This window comes from Antennarius striatus, chromosome 2 (genome assembly GCF_040054535.1).
Source record: "Antennarius striatus isolate MH-2024 chromosome 2, ASM4005453v1, whole genome shotgun sequence".
NCBI classification, from domain to species: Eukaryota; Metazoa; Chordata; class Actinopteri; order Lophiiformes; family Antennariidae; genus Antennarius; species Antennarius striatus.
This window is the reverse complement of record NC_090777.1, coordinates 25,987,751-26,008,537: the sequence shown is the minus strand read 5'-3', so window position 1 is coordinate 26,008,537 and position 20,787 is coordinate 25,987,751. Positions and strand designations below refer to the sequence as shown.

At 44.2% G+C, this 20,787-nt stretch overlaps 1 protein-coding gene across 4 annotated transcripts; it reads right to left on the bottom strand.

Annotated features, from left to right (window-relative positions):
- Positions 1-333: 333 nt before the first annotated feature.
- On the bottom strand, positions 334-20,427 carry rgs19 (regulator of G protein signaling 19). Of its 4 annotated transcripts, none has more exons than XM_068341436.1 (5): positions 20,259-20,427; positions 5,309-5,481; positions 4,914-5,000; positions 4,483-4,717; positions 334-3,350 (listed from the first exon to the last, which is right to left on the bottom strand). In XM_068341436.1, exons 1-5 carry the CDS (start codon positions 20,313-20,315, stop codon positions 3,162-3,164), a joined length of 741 nt encoding a protein of 246 aa, XP_068197537.1. In that variant the 5' UTR covers positions 20,316-20,427; the 3' UTR covers positions 334-3,161. The 4 variants fall into 4 exon arrangements, with proteins under 4 accessions (XP_068197537.1, XP_068197544.1, XP_068197554.1 ...); XM_068341443.1 differs by lacking the exon at positions 20,259-20,427 and adding an exon at positions 14,075-14,233; XM_068341453.1 differs by lacking the exon at positions 20,259-20,427 and adding an exon at positions 12,085-12,603.
- Positions 20,428-20,787: the final 360 nt, after the last annotated feature.

Genomic DNA, 20,787 nt, shown 5'->3' with positions numbered 1-20,787 from the left:
GGTTTTTATGTAATATTCTTCCTTCTAATTTCGCACCACGATTCAGCTCCAGTGACGATTTGAATCCGGCCACAGAATCAGAACACTTACAAGATGATATCTACATAACCAGCATCCAACAATTCCGCTCTTGTTCACTTTTTCAGAGGAATTTTGCCCTACGAGGGTTTGAAAACCACCGTCTTCCTGTGTGATGTCATCCTGCAGATGTTCTAACCCTGTGTTCAATGATTACAAGAATAACTACTATAATAATGAAATATCAGACAGAAACTGATGAATTGATGAAACAAAAGTCACACTGAACAAATGAAGCTGCTTCTCATTGGATGTTCAAGGGTTTGTTTATATATGTACAGTTAAAATCACAGTTTTAACAAAATATAAAATAAATAACATTAACAATACTAAGATAAATGCATTCTGAGAGACCATCTTAGACTTTTCTTCTTCCTCCCCTTCCTGCCTCGGCAGAAAACTACTTTTTCCTTTAAAACTACATTTCCCATGAAGCATCCCATCTCACATCATCTCTATTTTTTTTTTTTTTTCATTATTCATTTTTCATTACTATATATCTATTTTTTTGCACCTGGGATTTCCTCCCACCCCCCTTCCTGAATTGACCAACCACAGTTCAGCCATGCAGCCAATCAGGAGCAGGCATCCGAGTGGGCGACAGACAGTGGTGAGGTCTGAGGTGAGAGGTCACAGAGGCAGAGGTCAGCAGCAGCAGCGCCCAGGTAGGCCACCCTGGTGTGTGTGTGTGTGTGTGTGTGTGTGTGTTTGTGTTACTATACTTATTACATCTGAGATTTTTGCAAAAACAGGACATTTTTATCATCTTCATGTCTTTTGATGACCAGACTGGCCCCCACCGTTCTCTCTGGGTCCCCCCCCCCCAGGCCCATCGACCAGAGGGGAGAGCTTTATTTCATGAGGCCTTTCAGATGCCGTCAGAAAATTTAACCCCAGAAAAATATATTTAATTTATGTTGTGATTTTAATCATTATATTTCTTCAATGGGATCATGGAAACGCTCCGGACTGGGAATGATGGGAAAGAGCTCGGATACTGGAGCTATATTTATGGAACTTAACATTCTTTCAAGCACTTTTTCAGCTTTTTGCCAAATTATGCAAAAAAAAATAAATTTAAGGTTGCAGCTTTACTCATTTGTAAAATATCTGTAAAACAGGAAGAATGAGAATTAAAAGAAAAAAAAAAAACCCCCAAAACATTCACCTACTAAATGTTAAATAATTCTTTAACGGTGTGTGTGCTGCTATTTTCCTAGAAATGGGCACATCTTTAAATCGTCTTCACAAAGTAATGAATGGAAAAGTCAGGAATTCGGCAGCAAATCTCCAGCTGGATTTTATTCATATTCCCTCCCCATCTCGTGGAGTCGGACAAAAAGTCTTAAGTATAGGAACACAATTCTGTAAAATACGTCGCTTTCCCAAACTCCAGTGTTTTATTGCACCTGTCAGCGATGTCTCGGCTGGGGGGTCGGTACAGTCTGAGGAAAATCCTCTTCTTCTTGCAAAAAAACAAAAAAAACAAAAAAACCTCCAGGAAGGGGGAAAGAAAAAAGAAAAACATTTTCATAAAATTTTCTCTTAAAAAATAGACTCGTCTGTAAATCAGTAGTCGGAGGGAAGTCGCATCCGTCCGTTTGTCTGTTTATCACAGGTGTGAAATTGATCCAGCAAACAAGAGGAGATAAATAAGAAATAAAAGGCTTCATCTTTTGCAGCGGGGGCTGCAGGGAGCACCCTGCGTTTCCAGTTGAAAGAGAAAAGAAAAGGAGGAACCGCACATCATCTTTTTCTTTTGCCTCCCTGCCAGTCCTGACAAGAGAAAAATCCGTCAGATGGAACCGAGGCGAACAGGAGGGCCCGAGTCGTCCCGCTTTGATCGGATCCGAGACCCCAACGGATGGAAAACTGGTTGGAAAAAAATGAATAAAACATGGCACAGTTTTTTGTTTCTCCCCCTGAAATCATCCCGCACCAAATCCTTCCACGGCTTCCTCTTCCGTTCGGTTGTTGAGGGTTAGAACAGGAGGAGATTCCCAGGTAGGAAACGGGTTGAAAGGATGGAGAAAAGAAGGATGGAGACGAGGCAGGAGTTAAAAGAAGAGAAACTAGCGAAGGGGAGGACGGATCACGTCCCGATAAAACCTCTTAATTATATTTATGGGACAAAATTTCTGAGATTTGTTGGGAGTATCATTGAAATTTGAAGGAGCCCAAAGGATCCATGACAATCAACTGGAAAAGTTGGTGTTTTTACAGTTGATTAGAACCTTAAACGGACATCGACCTGTTGGGCTTTGGGAGGCGGTACTTCCTCTGGGACCACGAATCACCTTCATCTGAACTGATGGGCTCAAAACATTCAAAAGGTTCAAACTCCACCAACGAGGAAGACTGTGAGGCTGAAAGCACCACAAAAGGCAGCGAACGGCCCCGGCTTTGGGGCCCGGTGGACCTCCTTCGCTGGGGAGGAAACGGGCTCAGGGGTTATTATAAGATTTGAGTTATTGCCCTAAAAAAAATTAAATAAAAATAAAAAGTTAGGCTCGAGGCTTGAATACGTCGGTGATCGGCTGGCAAATTTATGCTACTGTCAAGTGTTTTATGAATCTTAAAATCATTTGTTTAAAAAATTTTAAATATTCAAATGAAAATAATTTTTTTAAACCGTCCAAACTTTTTTTTTTGTCGTGTTTTAATCACCGTTTCTCATCTAAAGCTGCAGCGGGTAGAAAAAAAAACAAGTCATCTATCGTTTTTTTTCTACTTGTCCCTGCATGAATTCAAACCACCAATCAGAGCCGAGGGGAGGGACTTTGATGGCAAGGGGAGGAGCCTGGAGTCTGCTCCCGTCTCACCGACTGCAGCTTTAAAACCATTTTACAACAATGACAAAACAAAACTAAAAAAAAAAAAAAGGCGGCAGCGGCAGAAATAGGAGGTTTGAATGAAAACGGGACGAGGAGGAAGAAGAGAATAAGAAGAGGAGGAGAGGAAGGTTTTGGCGGCAGAAGAAGAGAGTCTTCACTGGGAGGAGTGTCTAAGAAACATCGTGAAACGGTCCGGCGTCGATCCTCAGGTGAGGGGGCGGAGCCAGGGTGGGCGGAGCCAGTGTGGGACTAGGACTCGGAGGAGGTGCGCGAGCCGCCGCGAATCAGCGACTTGTAGATGCTGGAGGAGAGGAATCGTGGGTAGGAGTCCCTGTGCATCAGCGTGTAGATCTGCAGCTGGGCGTCCTCGAAGGCGTGAGACGTGGGCTCCTCCATCCTCCGGTTGATCATCTCTCGAACCCGCGAGTCCAGGCTCACCTGGAGGGGGGGGGGGGGCATTCATTTCGTTTATCGTTCACAGAACTACAAGTTTAGCTCCTCCTCCCCTGCCGATGTGTGGGAGGAGCTTCAGAATGACCTGAAACAGCTGCACAACATTCCGGCGATTTGAGCACAACGTGAACGCAGGCTGGCGTCGGCCCGCGGCAACAAGACCGCTGGATATTTATAGAGCCACAATTGTTCTTTTACGCTTTCCCTCTGGTCTTATTTGGGGGGTCGGGGGTTGGGGGTTGGGGGGCAGAGACAGAAAGAGAGAAACCAACCAAGGTCAGACATGCAGACAGACAGGCATGCTGCTTCGCTGCCAAACTCATGTCTGTGTTTCAGCGGCTATAAAAAGCATCCAGATGATGACAGCAGTAAATTATAGCTTCCTGTAACACACACACACACACACACACACACACACACACACACACACACACACACACACACACACGTGTGCTAAGGCCTCACAAGAAAAGCCTCCAGCACTCTTACGAAATAAAGCGAACCCTGTCACACACACGCAAACACACACAGATGTTAAAAATAGCAGCGAGGAAGATGTGCGCCCCCCCCCCCCGAGAATATCTTTAACACATTATTTGTGTGTCGGAAGTTTTATAAGCGGCGGTTTATCGCCAGCTCCGTCAGAAAGAAGCACTGCGAGCGAAACGCTAATCAATCAAAGCCCCGATCAATCACTGAGATGCTAAAAGCGTATTCCCGGATAAAAGCGGAAAAGTGAAACTGAAAAAGCGCCGACAGAACAAACGGCGTACTGGAGGGGGGGGGGGGAGTGGGGGTGGGTGGGGCTAAACTGGCCGTCGTTACAAAAGAAGGCTGGAAAAAAAAAAAAAAAATCATCCAAGATGGAACTATTTGAAAACGTCGCAACAATCGGGCAAAATGTCGCATTTATCCGTATGACAAAGACCTTCCTCTGATTACATCGCCACCTACTGGCCTGGCATGCTAGCGTTTTCAGGAGGTTCAGCATAAGAATCTTTTAACTTTAAGGTTAGAAACGGTTACATGGGGTCACAGGAAATCCTGAATGTGCATATTTTTTTGGAATCCAACCCCCCAACCACCCAACCACCCCACACGCCGACAGCTTTCTCACCTCTTTGGGCGACAATATGGAAATGTAGTCCTCGTAGATGGAGCGGGCCTTCTCCTCAATGATGCTCTTGCTGACTTCCCGTTTTAGGTCTTCGCAGGCGAGCCAGAACAACATGTTCTCCTCGCTGTACTCAGTCCGCAAGAATTCCCGAAAAACATTCCTCCCCGCCGGGTTCCTCATCAGCTTGTCAAAGGACTGAGACCACACAGAGACCTCCTCCACCGAGGGTTTGGTGCTGAGGGCAGAAGATGAACAGACATGTACAAAAAGGGGCAGGAAAGGAAATACCCTAATTGTTTTTGGAAGCATCTCTGCTTGCTAACTATTAGCATACCCATGAGCTACGGTAACATGCTATAAAAATAAATGTCAGTATGTCTGTAATGTAAAGACCCTTTGAAAATGAACCAATCACGGCGCAGCAGCCTCACCAAGCTTCACAGTTTGGTATGAGTTCCATCTTGGTGTCCTGCGATAATCTCTTCCTCCTGCTTCGCCTCCGCCGCTCCTCTTCGTTCCTGAAGGGGAGACGACAACCCGTCGGTGCTGCTGCAGCGATCACGCCTCTGCGTGTCACTAGAGATCATAAAACCCTGGACCTCCACAGCCAAACATCAAGAATAAAGACTGAAGACAAAGCAGAACCTCCGGATGGGCTTTCCTCTTCACTGGACAATACAAGGCTGCTAATGCTACCGCTAACTCCTATCATGCTTTCTTCTTAATTTTTTTTTTTGGTTGTAAATTCCTGTCGCACAAGACCAATGAAACATAACACCATCATCATCATCATCATCATCATCCGTTGACGTTTTGCGATCTTTACCAGGAGCAGCTGCAGCAGCAGCACCAGCAGAAGCAGCAGGCGTTGGGCCGCTGGGAATTCTGGGTGGTGGCCATGCTTCGGCCGCCGCGGCCGCCAACCAGCGCCGGGTTCTCGCTGAGACCTCCCCCCATGGCCAGCTCGCCCCCTCCCTCGCCCGGGACCGGACCGGTGTACTGCAGGGAGAGAGAAGTCCTTTAGGGAACACAGCAGAGCAGGAAACATTCACCTGTGGGCGAGGGCGGGGCTAACGGGGTGACCTCCACCCTAAACGCGCTTCATGCTTCTCAAAACGGCGACTCCCGTCGATGCTAACGCGCATACATCCATCCACAAGAGGGTGGCAAAGAGTGAGAAGTTTGAACAAATACGGAAGAAACAGGAGGTTTTGATGATGTCACTAAATTCAAAACCGCCATCGAGCCGCCACGCTGCCCCCTGTCTTTTCTGGTGGTAGTGCATCATGGTGTCTTAACCCTATATTAGCATGCAAGAAAAGAAGTTTAATCCTCCAATCACAGCAGAGTAAGTACATTATATTTTAGTATATTATACTAATGTTACCATAGGTTTAGTTCCTCTGGAAAACTCTAGTCAGCTTCTACCAACGGCAGCCCATGAGGGCCAAAACTGTAAAATACGGGACAAAAAAACAGCCCTGAACGCAACATGTGCGTCTGAAAGCTCCAGCTTTGTCAACACGAGAGTCTAAAAATGGCTTTTAGGTGACGGCGTGTGTTTACAGTCATCATACGGGGGCGGTCCGGCGGACGGGGTGGCGTGTTTGAAACGGCTACAGGTAGCGTGTTGGCGCTGAGGGAACTTTTAGATCACAGATTCGGATATATAAGTATAAAGGAAGCAGCTTCAAATTCAGACGGGGAACAAGAATCGGAGCAGAATCCGGCAGATTCTCTTCTTCTCCTCGATCGGTGAGGAAACGGGGGATGAGACCATCCCTGGGATGAGAAAAGATGGCAAGAAAGGGGAAGAGAGAAAGAGGCGCCGGGTAGGAGAGGAAGTGAAAGAGCCGGAGCGGGTAATGTGACGCATCATGTGATGGGGCTGTGATCACACACACACACAAACGCACACACTCTTTCTGTCACACACACACACACACACACACACACACACACTCTCGGGCCTGCGAACATCCCGAGTTTTCCCCGATTCGCAGATGATGTGAGAAGAAAAGTTGTGTTCGCCCGGACGACGCAACGCGATGACCGTTACACACGGCAAACACGCGGCCGCCGCGTGGCAACGCGCGTACGAGCGCATGGTGCACACACATGTGCACAAAAAGACGGTAAACACACACACAAAGAAAGCACACACACACACACACATTAAGATGCAGTCAGATGCACACGGACTACAAACACACACACACACACGCCGCGTTGCCATGCTTGCTGGTTAAATCTAAGTGTAACAGCTTACGAAGAGGGGGGTTGGGCGGGTCCCAAAGGAGGCGTGGCCTGTAGCTGCTGCAGGTGCGCCGATCTTGATGGCTGAAAAACCTTTGGAATTAAACCCGGCCTCTCTCTCTCTCTCTCTCTCTCTAGTTCAATGTCAATGTAGCTCGCCCCGCAAAACGGGCGGATCTATTGATCTAAATAGGCCTTCTCATCACGTCTTAAAGAATATAAACCTATAATCAAAGGTAAAAAAGGTAGAATGAAAAGAATAAAAACATTGTTCTTCGATGTGATTGGTCGAGGGCCGATCTATTAATTCTTTTCATTTTACCTTTTTTGTCTGATTCTAGATTCGTATTCTTTAAGATGTGATGAGAACGTTTGACCTTTGACCCTTCTGAATAACAAACAAGAAAACCCCTCAAAGATGGATTTAAGACGTGAGCCTAAATTTTAGTAACTAATGGGGAAAAAAAAAATCGATTTCACTTCTGATGTGAACTTCACAATTTAGCGACACAAATATTTAAAAATAAAAGCCTAATATGAAGAGTTTCAATCTATTGAGGCTCTGGAAGGCTTTTAATTTGAAAAAAAAATCAGGAAGTGTTGGTTTGTATTAACAGTGTATCACAGGAGCCTTCTCTGGTGGAAGCCAATTAAAAATGGACTTCTGACATCATAACCTGCACTGACTCCTCCCCAATGAGTCCCCTCAGGCGGGGGTGGTGGCGGTGACAGCGAATCGCAATGGAGATCGTGTGCTAACTAGCTGCAGGATGCTAACTCGCTGCACCTGCACAAAACGGAACCGGTTTGAAGTTGGAACCACAACAGAAAGCGGACGGCGCGTTTGATGCAGTGTGTACTCAAGCTAAAACACACACACACACACACCGTCACGGTTCACCTGACCCGTCTGGGATGACAACACGCCCTGCTTCTGAGAACACGGGAGTATCCCGTTTCCCTGTGTGTGTGTGTGTGTGTGTGTGTGTCTTTAGAGGTGATAACCAGGAGTCCAGGGAGCCAGCAGCTCATTAATCAGACGTTTTACACCCGACAGAAACCCTGGAAGAGGAACCAGACGTCCTCTGCACATGGTGGCCGAAATAAACCGGCAAGAATCACCTGATGTGTGCAGTTCCTGTTCTGATGGCCTCCGACTTCCTCTTTTGTTGCACAAGTTCAGAGCACGAGTGTGTGTGTGTGTGTTTAACAGGATTCAAGTGTTAATCTGATGAAGATAAGTGATATTAGAAAGCCGTAGGAACCACACACCAACAGGACCACCGGGAAGTCGAAGCGGAATCATCTCTGTCCGCGTTTTTGCGAATTCTTGTTTCACACACAGAACCCAGTGATCAAATGAACAAGTTCAGAGTGGGATTATATTTATCCAAGCGGGAATAAAAATCTGAGCGGTCCGGAGAGGCGGTTCTGATGCGTGTCCTCCGGACGCCTCCTGTTTGTTCACAATCCCTGCATGCCTTGGCGGCACAGACTGACTCGCATTCCAGACCAATAAAACGAGATGACATTCAAACACACGCGTCCGCCAACACACACGCAAACACAAGCCGCACCTGCTGGCGGGGTTTAAGTCATTAAGAGCTCATTTTAAGTATTAATCTGGGAGATTACGGCGATTTAATCCCCCCCCACACACACACACCTGATTGCCAGGGGGTGGGGGGGGGGTCACGATGAGATCAGAGATCAAGAGACAAGAAGGGGAGGAGAAAAAAGTTTTGAAAGTTTAGTTTAATTTTAATGTTCATTTATGGTAAAGAGGGGATGATGATGACGACGACAACAAGGAGTCGTTTGGAGCGAAGCTAACATCACGATAAAACAGAAGCAGCATCCGGCGCTAGGCTAAATGCTAGCTCAAGGTTTTCCGCTAACTATTCGTATGCGGCTAGCTCTCCCTGCTACACAACAACGCAAAATGCGTACCGATTCTTTTTTGGTTCTGCAGATATACGCCATCTACAGGCGGTGAAAGTAAAAGCATTTATGATTCTGCTTTACGCTCCCCCTGCAGGCGACAGCTGGAACTACAGCTGCTGCTTGACGTAAATGTTTTACCAATGTAACTGGAAGGAGGAGCAAACAGGCCTCAACAAACGATCACAGATAAACACTCGTTGTGATTATTCGTCTTATTTATACAGGGCATTGTTATTATTTTTTGTTTTCTCAGGTTTTATTACTGATTTTTTAAAGTGAACACAACCCCAGAAAAAATGTAGCCATCCTCAGGTGAAAAACCTGCGAATCAATGACAGGAGATTAAACATCAAAGACTCGAGCATCAAGCACAAATATCCAACTAATGAATAATTCATGACGTCACTGAACACACAACGGCTACACGCCAACCAGAACGGCAGCCATCAAAGCCACGTGATAAAAACCACCGTGATGAAGTCGCCGCAGCCAATCGGCCGACGGCACAACAGTTGCATAAAAATAATCAAACAATACCAAGCCAGCTAACATTAGCGTAGCTTTTTTTTAAATTTACGCTGCATTCTGAAAGTCTTAAAATGAGCTCCAGAGCAACATGTTTAAGAAACGTCACCGGCCCATTTGTTCTGATCTTATTCTGCGGTATTGATTTGAGAGGAAGCATCGCCACCTACGGCTTTGGCATGCAAACTACACAGTTTCTGCAGATGCACACGAAACATCAAGACTGAACCAAGACCTCGATAGTCTTCATCCGGTTGTGTGCAGCCAGATTAGCTTTTTATAGCGCTAAATGTTTCTGTAAATTATTCTATTCTTGATTCTATTCTGACTTGTTATTCTCAAACTGTACAGAAAAGTTCCAACCAGCCTCTTCAAAATGCTGTCCTGACATGTTCACAATGCAAAGCTTCGCTAATACACTGTTAAACGTATATCTATAAATCTAGCCTGAGGTCTGAGGTGACACATTCAAGGCTGTTGCTGACAAACCATATCAGCTCCAAAAACTCATCTCCCTTCCTCTCCTTACATGGACACACACACACACACACACACACACACACACACACACACACACAGTACAATCACCACCACAAACATGCCTCAGCATGCCGATTTCAAGAGGATCTCCCAAGACTGCCGAGGAGTCCAGAGAACGAAGACATGAAGAGAAAATGATCCTGAAGCGCCACAGAAAAACAGAAGTAGAAAACAGGACGTTCGTTCTGGCCGATAGAAAAAATCTCCAAACTGCTTCACGATGGGACCCGACCCACATCACGGCTCAGACCGGACGGATCCAGAACGATTCCCGTTATGTAGGATGTATAACACAGGTGTGTGTGTGTGTGTGTGTCGGAATGTCGGTGAAACGACACGACCTAAAGCGACTTATTCAGATTTTACCTTCTGACAGAGCGGGCCTTCATCCTTATGCTAAACTAAGCTAAGCTAATTGGCCTCTAGCTAAGGCGTTACATTCGACACAGAGGCGTGACATCGATTTCTTTGTTTGATTATTATAAAGAACTCAAAAGACCTGAAGCTCAAGTGAAACTTTTTTACATTTTTAAATACGCAGTTAAATTAAAATCCATGTTGGCGCAGTGGGTAGCTCTGTCATGTTCGACCCGTGTCTGCGTGGGTTCTCTCCAGGTTCTCCGGCTTCCTCCCACCCCTAAAAACATACGCTTCAGGTCTCAAATTGACCGCAGCTGTGAGTGAGCGCACGTGTTTGTCTACATGTGGTTCTGCGGTGCACTAGCGTCGTACCCACTTGTTAAATCTCAAGGCAAAGGTGAAGACGACGCCCCGACCTTTCCTCCGAGCCGCAGAGGATTTAATCCTTTTCTATGTCCGATCGATGAGGGATTATAATCTGACATCCGGTTCACGACGTAAACATCGACCGTTACACAGGAGACAGTTTTAGCATCACAGTCGACGTGCATTCCTGATTTAAACGCCGGATGGATTGAAACGACAAAGACGGGCGTCTGCAGTGATGCCGGTCGGGTCCGGCGTCTGGAACGTGAAGAACAGGCATGAAACCGTTGGAATATTGTACAAAATTTCTTTTTTTTCTTCTCAAAAAAGACCACTTTACTCACACTACAAAATAAATCTATAAAATAATATGAACAATTAGAACGTTGATCCAAAACTAAAATATAGAAATCAGAAACGTGTCGGTCGCTTGGAGACGTTAACAAACAGGAAGAGGAGTTCTGAAGAACCAACGCTCTGATTAAAACTTTCTCCCAGTCCGTCCCGTTTTTGAGGGACAGAAGAACCAAACTGAGCAAATTCCACCTTTTCATAGATTGTCATTTTCCCGTCTTTGTGATTATGGGCTGGTTGCTAACGATGTGGAAGCGGCTGGTTGCGTTTAGTTGAGGGGGATGAGGAGGGAGGAAGAGGCCTTTGAGGGTAACGACAAGTGGCCGTATGAGCACACAAAAAAAGAAGAATGCTAAAAATATGATTTCAGTCCAAAACAAGCAAGTACAAACACAAAGATAAATAATGACACAATGAAATCAAGATGTGTCCCTAGAAGATCAGAAAAAGAGGTTATTCTGGATTATATTTAGATTATATTTAGAACTGTTACTGGTGAGTTTTCCCAAAAGCGATAAACACCTCCACTGTGTCAAAATAAATTCAAGCAAACCTCCATCTCTTTGGCCAGATACCATTCAGATGGGTGCTGGATCTTCTGGGGTGGGGCCATCAGGTCAGTCTTGTCTGGTATTCACTGGGATAATCCATCAAATTAGAAGGAAAAAGACTCGGATGATCTGGACTCAGATTCCCATCAGTCCACAAAAAAACAAAGTCAGGAGTAATCCCGTTTGTCCAAGAAGGAGAAACATGGTGCCGAGGAAAGGGATGAAATGTCAACTTGACTATCGTTCAAAATAATCTAATAATAGAGTAAATATTAAACCCATTAATCAGTTAGTCCTGAATTTCAGACAAATTTAAAAGCAAAAAAAATTAGTACCTTATATCCCAGAGAAAATATTAATATCAGTTAATATTAATGGACAGTCAACATTTTGAATGTGTTTTCTAATTAATAAAGTACATTCATTACCAGTAAATGCAAAATAAACATTTACTTTTGAGGAACTGAGAAAACAACAGTTGCTTAAAGATTGATGACGATGCACTTTGAAGCTTTTGTGGTAGACAAAAACGTTTCCCTTAAAACCCACAAAAGGTTCTTAAATCACGCATCAGAGTAATGACTTCAGTTTGCGTAGACCGACCAGAGACCATGCTGCCTTCCTGTTTGATAAAATCACAACTGTCAAAAAAAGAAGAGTGCAGAAAAAAATCACCACAACCAACGACCGCCGCAGCGAAGCTCACCAGAGACGAGACGGTTCAACGGTAGATCGGCGAAGGACGACCAAGTGAAGGAGCTAACGGGTCCTTCTTTTTCCACACACTCTTACCACTATGATGGTTCCATCAATCAAAGGGACCTCCCTCCGGTTAAAGGAGGAAGAGAGAGAGGAGAGGAAAGCAATAGCATGGAGAGAGAGAAGAGACGAGAGGGCGACAGGAAGCAGAGTCACAAGTATTGTGACACTCGGTGCTTCTTGGTTTCTTTCTGAAACTTGATGAATCAGACCCGGAGTTAACACAGACACTCACGCCCACGCACCGACCCAACCCTACCCCAACACGGGGCCGGTGCTGCCAAGATGGCTTACAGAGGAAAGCTGCTAAAACCACCATTTGCATTCCTCCTTCCTCCAAACGTGTCCAGTCTAGACTCGTCCACGTCTGTTTCACAACAGAGCCAAACTTCACAAATCTGACAAAGCATCCGTCAAGCAGTGCGAACGCTCCGGGGATCCATGCATTAGACGGGAATGACACCACACAGCCACAACATGTCTTCCACCCCCTAGAGGATGTTTGATTTTCCCAGCTTGGGCCCCTAGAGACTCTCCAAAAACCTCACGTCAAACAACTTTGGAAAGGTCTTATCCTGTTTCAACACGTTAGGTGGAAACAGGATTGGTCGAAACAGTCTTCTTTTAGACTAGTCTAAAAGAAGACAAAGGCCTGTTTCCAATCTGACCACTCCCATTTACAACCAATCTCAATTCCTCTTTTTAACCCTACCTCTCATTTTGCGACTTCTTGAGTTATGAGGGGTAGTTGAAATCTCTGTCTAGGAAATGGGACGCCCCTCGTTGTGTCATTGGTACATCAGTTACACCATACCCTACAAGGGGCTGCACAAAACAGAGAGGTACCTTCTGGCACCTTTTGTAGCAAACCTTACCCAATGGCACAGAAGAGTGAGAAGGGGGATGGGTGGTTTGTAAGCCTTTTTTGTCTATACAACAATTCCAACAGGATGCAACTCTCTAAATCGGGATTACATTGAGAGTCGTCAGGTAGCCTCATTTGGTGCGATTGCCGTATTAACCTTTAACAACTTAAAGAGCTGTGCCATTGTGTCGGCGTTACTCCAATGCATTGGACTGCAAACATGTAAGTGAAAGGTAACAGGAAAGGAGGTGTTGAATGGAGAGAGGGAGCGATGAAAGGGGGGCAGAGGGATTGCGTGATAAGAGGGAGAGAAAAGACAGAAGACAAACGGAGGGTAGAGAGGAAAGGTTGATTGAATGCAGGAGGGAAAAACAAGTTAACACCAAAAGCAACAGAACATTAGTCCTTATTTCAGATGTGCCTTTTGACCGATGAAGAGAAGTTTAGTTTGATTTTCTCGTTTGGGCGCTCCTTTCCTCAATCTAGTTTCCCTTCTTTAAAACCCGATGGCTCTGTCCACCGGGTTTGGAACCAAAACACTGAACCCAGGCATTTTTCTGATGTTGTGTTCTCTGTATTTTTGCTCTCAGAAATTTTAATTGTTGTAAATCATAACCAAATATAGATTTACATTTTGCTCGCAGCTAAACTCTAGACAAGCAATCCGAGGACAAGAATAGACTTTAATATTTTAACAACTAACAGTTATTTCTTATGTCAAGTTTTTAGACCTAAATTAAACAAGACCATCCAGAATGAAATGCCTCTGAAGGATAAAGTTAATGACTGTACAGCTGAGACAGGAAGTTCTGCCAAAACCAAGTTGATATACAGGAAGCAGCAAAAGTGACAGGTTAAAAAGAAAAATTATTTTTTAAAAATATACAGAAAATAAATAAAAATATGTCAAAAAAATACATATGTACATCAAGTAGCCTGATCCTTTCCTAGCAACTCTAGCGTTTCCGTTCACCATTGCCCGGAACACTAAAAAACAAATTCATAGGGAGGGAAACAGAACAACACATATAGGAAATACGAGAGAAGGAATGCGAGGAAGAAGTTGGTTTACCAGAACGTCCGTCATGTCGTGAGGGCGGGCAGTTGGTTAGCGTGCGAATCGTCAGCGGTGTTAGCAGGCCGGACACATGCATGTCATCCCCCCTTCTGCCTCGGACCTCTCCTTCGTGAATAAACACCAACGTACGTACAGATGAGGGATGGGAGGGTGGGGTTGGGGTGCACAAATGTATGTGCAAAACAAAACAGTGTCCAGACACGCAGCACAAAATACACGTGTGACGTGAACATAAACGGTCATACATGAATGCATGTGGAATCCCAAAGGAAAATGATTTGCACAAGTTCACACACAGAAAACACACAGGGAGAGAACAGGGAGAGAGCGGAGTCAGTGTGAGGCATCGCTGCAAAGACCCGCCAATCAAGAATCCATCATCAGCCGTAAAGCGACAAATACATTTAAAAATATACTATATCACAATCATAATATTTTCATTCATATCAGTGCAGGTCAGGGGATTCAGATAATTTCTATAAAAAATTTTTTAAGATGGTTTAGTCAATCTGGAGGAAAGCAGTGTTAGATTAAAAAAGAAAAATTATAGCCACACCCACCAAGCTTCCCTCCTGAGCCACGCCTCTGACACACCTGAACACACACACACACACACACATAGATCACTGAGCTTTACATAAATCAATACCTAAAAACACAACCATATCAAAAACACAGCCATGTTGCCTATTCTGATTTAACTTCACATGTAGGCATGTTTTCAGATATATGGACTGATGCAGTACCAACAGGAAACAATGGGGGCAGTGCAGAGACAGTTCAAGCAAAAAAGAGACAGAAATGCATTTAATGAGTTTAACAGTCATATCATTGCATCATAGACCGTTGTGGTTCTGGTTCTGATTTCATTGATTGGTGTGGAATGAACACAAGACCGTTCTGAATTGTTTTCATGCTAAATTACTATTTATCATTCAAGGGATGTTGTGAAGGTGGAGGTGACGAATTAAATAATGACTGCAACAGGGTCTTTATTCGATTTAATTTTATTGTTTGTAACGTTAAATTTTTCTCACCATCAGCCCAAAGTAAAAAAGACCACGCCCACAGAGCCAGAATACAATCCGGAATTCTGTCAAAACTGAAAATGTCTCATCCACTCCGTATGATCTCTTTCTGCTTTTATGTGGAAATAACTAAAATTTTGATTGAATATGTGGTCTAGTGGAAACACTGAATGCCAATTAATAACGGTCTAAACCCGAATTAAAACCAAACCAGAAACAAATCCGAATCAATCCTGTGTTTCAACAAGAGTTAAGACTGACATCACAACTTAAACTACTGGAAAATGGGCAGACCCAGGACTTGGGAACTTAAACAAAACCAGGGCATCAGCACACATTTTGGACTAGTTGCACACTATCGCTCAACAGCAGGACTGATTCAAGAGTTTAAAAAACAACAACTATCCTTTGGGTTCATTAACGTCCCTCTGAAGTGAGTAACTTCAATTCCAAACTGAATCCACAAGATTAATAACAGCGTTGATGGAGCCAAGTAGTTCCAATAAATTTTTTTAATAAACTTAAGGAGTTATTTTGGTTGAGTAATTTGGGGAATTTGGTCACCAAAAATGTGACATCACTCCAAACAGACACACATTAACACTTCCTGCTTCATTTCTCAATAAAGTTTTCATTGTGAAATAATTGCAGGGCTACCCGCCTTTATTTGACATGTTTCGAACGCACAGTCCACCGGTCCAGTTCTGTGTAACACTTCATCTGAATCAGTTGGAAAAAGCCCGCACCAATCCAAGGGGCTGTTTCGGAATGTTTCGCTGGTTCGTCCAATCACTCAACGCAACTAAACTTTTCCTGATTTTGCTCCCGTTATTTCAAGAATCACGTGGTCGCGTTTGGGCTGAGAAAATTCGATGGGATCCTTGGATGGGATCAAAATCCCAGTGGAACATCAAAAATATTTGATAGTCCAACTAAAAATAAGGCAGGTTTTTTAGGTCTTGGAAAAACATTTTCCATTCTGGAGGTTTTTATCTGGCATTCCTGATGGGAACGCTGGTTTGTGTGGATACTCAAAACAAAAAGCAGCAAAAGATATATCACGACAATAAAATAGCTGGAATAAACTAAGGCGGAAACAGAAATAGAGAAAGAGATGCAAGATTGAATGATGAACAACTTGAAAAAGAGGAAGCAAGCAACAAATACAATAACAGAAGACACAGGAAGAGGAAATGTGCACCAACTGACAAAAAGAAGTTGGAAAAAATGTCCACTCTTGATCAGAAAAAACTGCATCTGAGAGGTGTTTCATCTCGGAATCGGGTCAGGACATTATCCACATAATATGTGGATGGATCATGTAGGAGGAGCTGAAGTGAAAGACGATAACAAAAAAAAACAAAAAAAAAAACCTCCCCAAGGTTCAGGGGTTCAAATATGTCAACATCACACCTTCCGAGGAGACATTTGTAAAAATAAACAGTTTGGAATAGACTTGAGGAGAAACATCCCAAGAATTTACAAGGACAGGATGTTGACATGTAAGAACCAGCAGGTCCATAACCCAGGCTCCCAACAGACAGCCAGGAAACGAACGTAAAGAGCATTAGTCTCAAAAACTGAGTTGACGTTCTTAAAAGCACTTTCACCTGAACCTATCCGGTTTGACCCATTTACCACAACATTAACACAACAATTACATTTCTCCTCCTGGTACACCTTCAATGGTCAGAAAAAAGAATCATGCAAGAAGTCCTACCTGAGAGTCAAAGGTAAATGTGAGCTGCACAAGTAAATGTATAGAAGAAGACGACTACCGGGCTTCTGTAGTAGCAGCATGGAGGAACCTCTTAGTGTCCGTTTATCCATAAACAAACCAACAAGTACAACAAGGTCATGGATAACGCACAAAGACACACAGGCTTGTCTCGGCTGTGGCAAATATTAGGTTTTTAACGTGTCACTGAATCTGTATGGGACATATTAGGGTCAGGGTTGAACTCACAGTCCTCTCAGGGACTTGCAACTGGTTGCAATTGCTTATAACTTTCAAATAAAAACAAAAAGTTAGACAAGTGGAAACTTCAGCCAGAGCAGCAAATTTTCCCCATTTTATCACAGCACCCAAAAGCAACAGTCCCATGATTGTTTGACCCCACAATCCTGTGTGTCCAGAACACTGAAAACCTGTCCCTAGAATCTGGATCGCACTGGTATCTTTGTTTAATAGTTGTTCTGGATGTCTCTGAGGGTTTCCTCAGGATTCAGAACTCGAGTAGAAAATGTCTGACGCCCGACAGAATCAGAACGGTGTCAGGTACAATCTGATCTTAGGCGTGTACATGATAATTCCGTCTGAAAAAACAATATTTTACGAATGCAATCTACTGAAAAGTTCAACCAGTTTCTCCTCCATCAACCAAAACACCAAACGACTTGAAGCAAAAGAGGAGAAAGACTCATCATCTTGGGTAATGGACTGTAATGCATATTAACACAAAGCAGGATTTGGCCTTTAACCCTCACTTAAGTCATTTCAAGGACCGGTGTCTTTCCGCTGAAAAGTATTGCAAAACTCAGAAGTTTCTAAATCCTCTCCATCCATCTGGAATAATGTTGGATGTGTTTTGACCAGAATTTTAACTTAGTAACCCATTAACCTGTACACCCCTCAGAATGCAGGTCTACTTGTGGCCCCTAGAATCTCCACGTCAAGATGGGGTCCAGAGCCTTAAGTTATTGGGTTCCTTATGTGGAACCATCTCCCTGTTTTGGTCTTTCAAATAAAGTCAACAGTTAAGGGGGGCTACATACATATGTTTCTATGGGTACAAGGTCCATTTGATGCTAACAAATCAGAATGCTAACAAATCCATTAGTGTTCTATGTTTATTTCGTACGTGTCCAGGTCCACTTTCCGAAAGACACTGGGTAATACTGCTGGACAAAGACGGAGGCAGTGCAGCTAAAATTAGAGCAAGACAAATACGTATGAAAATTGCAAAGAGATGGAAATGATCAGAACCTCTTTGAAGCAGACGGCCTGTTTGCAGAGGTAACCATAGCGTGCCCATTTACGTACGCAGAAGCAGCACAAATTTACCTCCAGATTGCCAAGAAACTTCCCACGATGCACCAAGCACCTCTGTCCTAAACTTTCTCTGCACATTCTATATTCATTTGCACCTGCTACTTAGGGACAGGCACCACAGGCTACTTTCTAAGCTGGCAAATTGCTGACCTTGCAATCTACCACCATCTCCAGCTAAAAATATTCTCATTTACAACATCTATTCAATATCTGTGACAACTGACAGAATCTCAGGTGCTTAACGCCACAATTAGCATTTTGTCAGAGTAATTATAGCTCAGACAACTAGTTAAAATAACTTACTCCAATTTTCTAATTGTACACTGTGACACACTGGTGCCCCAAACGAATAATTAAAACTTCCTGTCATGCACAGGCACCTTTTCTTGAGTGCTTAAATGAGGCAGTAGGAGTTTGGTTACATTTGTGTCATCACAACGTTTGTGAAATGACCTCTTTTACTTTCAGAGTTGGATCCACACCCTACAAAAGCTGCAGGGGCAAATCATTTCATACTGACTTAAATTGGTGAAGCCTGGAACCAGGGGCCAATAGAAGCCTCAAGTCAACATGCACCATGGGCCCCCACATGGAAAGATCTGGGTAATTTTATACCCTGACATCACAATTTTCATGGAAACATCCAGCATCCAGTTCTCATTATGCTTCATAGTCAATACGACACTGATCAAGGAAGGACGGTTCCACTTTTATTCCACCTCAATCTGTGTGAAAGGACAGAACTGTACCTAACTGTTTCTCACCAGATGAAAGAACCACGGATTTGGATTAATTAAGTAGAAGACGTAAATAGACAGTGCCTTCGTCTATATTTTCTTATAGCTACTAGATGTGGATGAAATAGCGCAGCACCACTGGAAGCCAGCGGGGGGCAGCAAGACATAAATGTTTAGGAACGTGATTAATTCATTGGTTGCCTGCGTTTTGTAGCAATTGATCTTCGTTGGCGGACTTTCTCTGACGCTCGGAACATTTGCCGGAGTTTTCTTTCTGTTCTTGACAGATCGCAAGACGCTTTATTTAGAGCGAAACTGAATGACACCGAATGCCGAAACTTCTGTCTTCCTATGATTTACCATCATCTGCTCCATAACTAGACCAGTCGTCCACGAGCCCTTCTATTTGAAAAACGCAATTGACGTCCATAAATGTCAATGGCAACCAGTGAGTTAAGAAGAACCCATGATCGGGTTTCATGAGCCCACCAACGAGCACCCCATATTTCTTTTAGAGACTAGAGGAAGTCTATTAGAACCTTGAGCCACTTCCACTGGTGGTCGAGTCCAGTGAGCATGCTCAGTTAACCCAACAATATCGGATGCTTGGGTACTTTTAACCACGGATGTCGAAATTACTTAATCTTCCTGCTTTGTTGGGCAACTTCCACGGGCATGACCGGGCGTCGCCAACATGTGTGGATCCGGTTCCCATCATGCATCCACAATCAACGCACTAAAAGTTTGTTAGCCTAAGAAAATTCCCACACAAAAGTGAATAAAGGTTTGTGTTTTTTCTTTTTTTCTTTTTTTTAAAAGACCCATGAACTTGAGATAAATTGACAAAAATAATTTAAACAAGTAAAAGTTGATTCAAAAGCAGGAAGTTTGAGTTGAGGACATTTATTTGCCATAAACGTGAGTGTGATTCGGGCCTTCGGTGGGTTCCCCACAAGAAAAGTTTGATCACACACTTCAACGGAAATAAAAAGTAAGAGAACAGAACGGAGGAGGGAAACCGTTCTTTTCCACTTCCTGTCTACCGGTGACATGAAAGAGGAGGAAGAGCTGGAGGTGAAGAACCGCGGGCTGCTTCAGGAAAACACACCAACGCCTGGCTCGACTCCCTTCTGCTCCTCTCCCCCCCCCCAAAAAAAACGCTGCCCGCTCCGGAGGTGGAATCAAGGAGGTGAGAAAGGAAAGGAGGGAAGGACTCATGGAGACCGAGCTCCCCCCTCCACCCACCCACCCCCACCCCAACGCGGCGCGGCTGACGGCGGACCGGGGGAGAGGAAATCAAACGGAAAGCGGCCCCCCTCCCTCCCGGTTCCAGCTCGTTCTGCAGCCGATCAGATACTCACGATCTTGGCATTAAGGAGGTCCGGAGGGCGGTATCCGCTGCGCTTTCGGAGGCACATCCGTGTGGGGGTTTTTATTTTTTTTCTCTCCTTCCTCTGCACGCCGCACCAGGGGGGGGGGAGGTGCGAGGATTTTTTTTAATTTTTTTTTAAATTTATTTTTCTAGATATCCTGCCGCCGCCGTTGGATCGGAAGAAGAAGGAGTCCGCCTCCTCCTCCCCCCCTCTTCTGCTCTCCTCCTGCTCGGGTTTTTCCCAGAGAGAGAGTGAGAGTGGTAGAGAGAGCTCCGGCCACAACGCGCCGGGGAGAGAGGGAGCGATATCACCGCCCCGACGGACACAGGCGGCAGTGCGCATGCGCGGCTTCACACGTCCATTCAGACAGGAGATCCTCTGGTGTAGTTCTTTATTAAAACTACACTCAAGTTTGTTTTTTTGCACGTAATTAAATATAATAAATGTATGTTTAATTTTATTAGATTAGTATAAAAATATTAAAAGTTTGTTTTTCAAAAGATGCATTTCGGTCTAT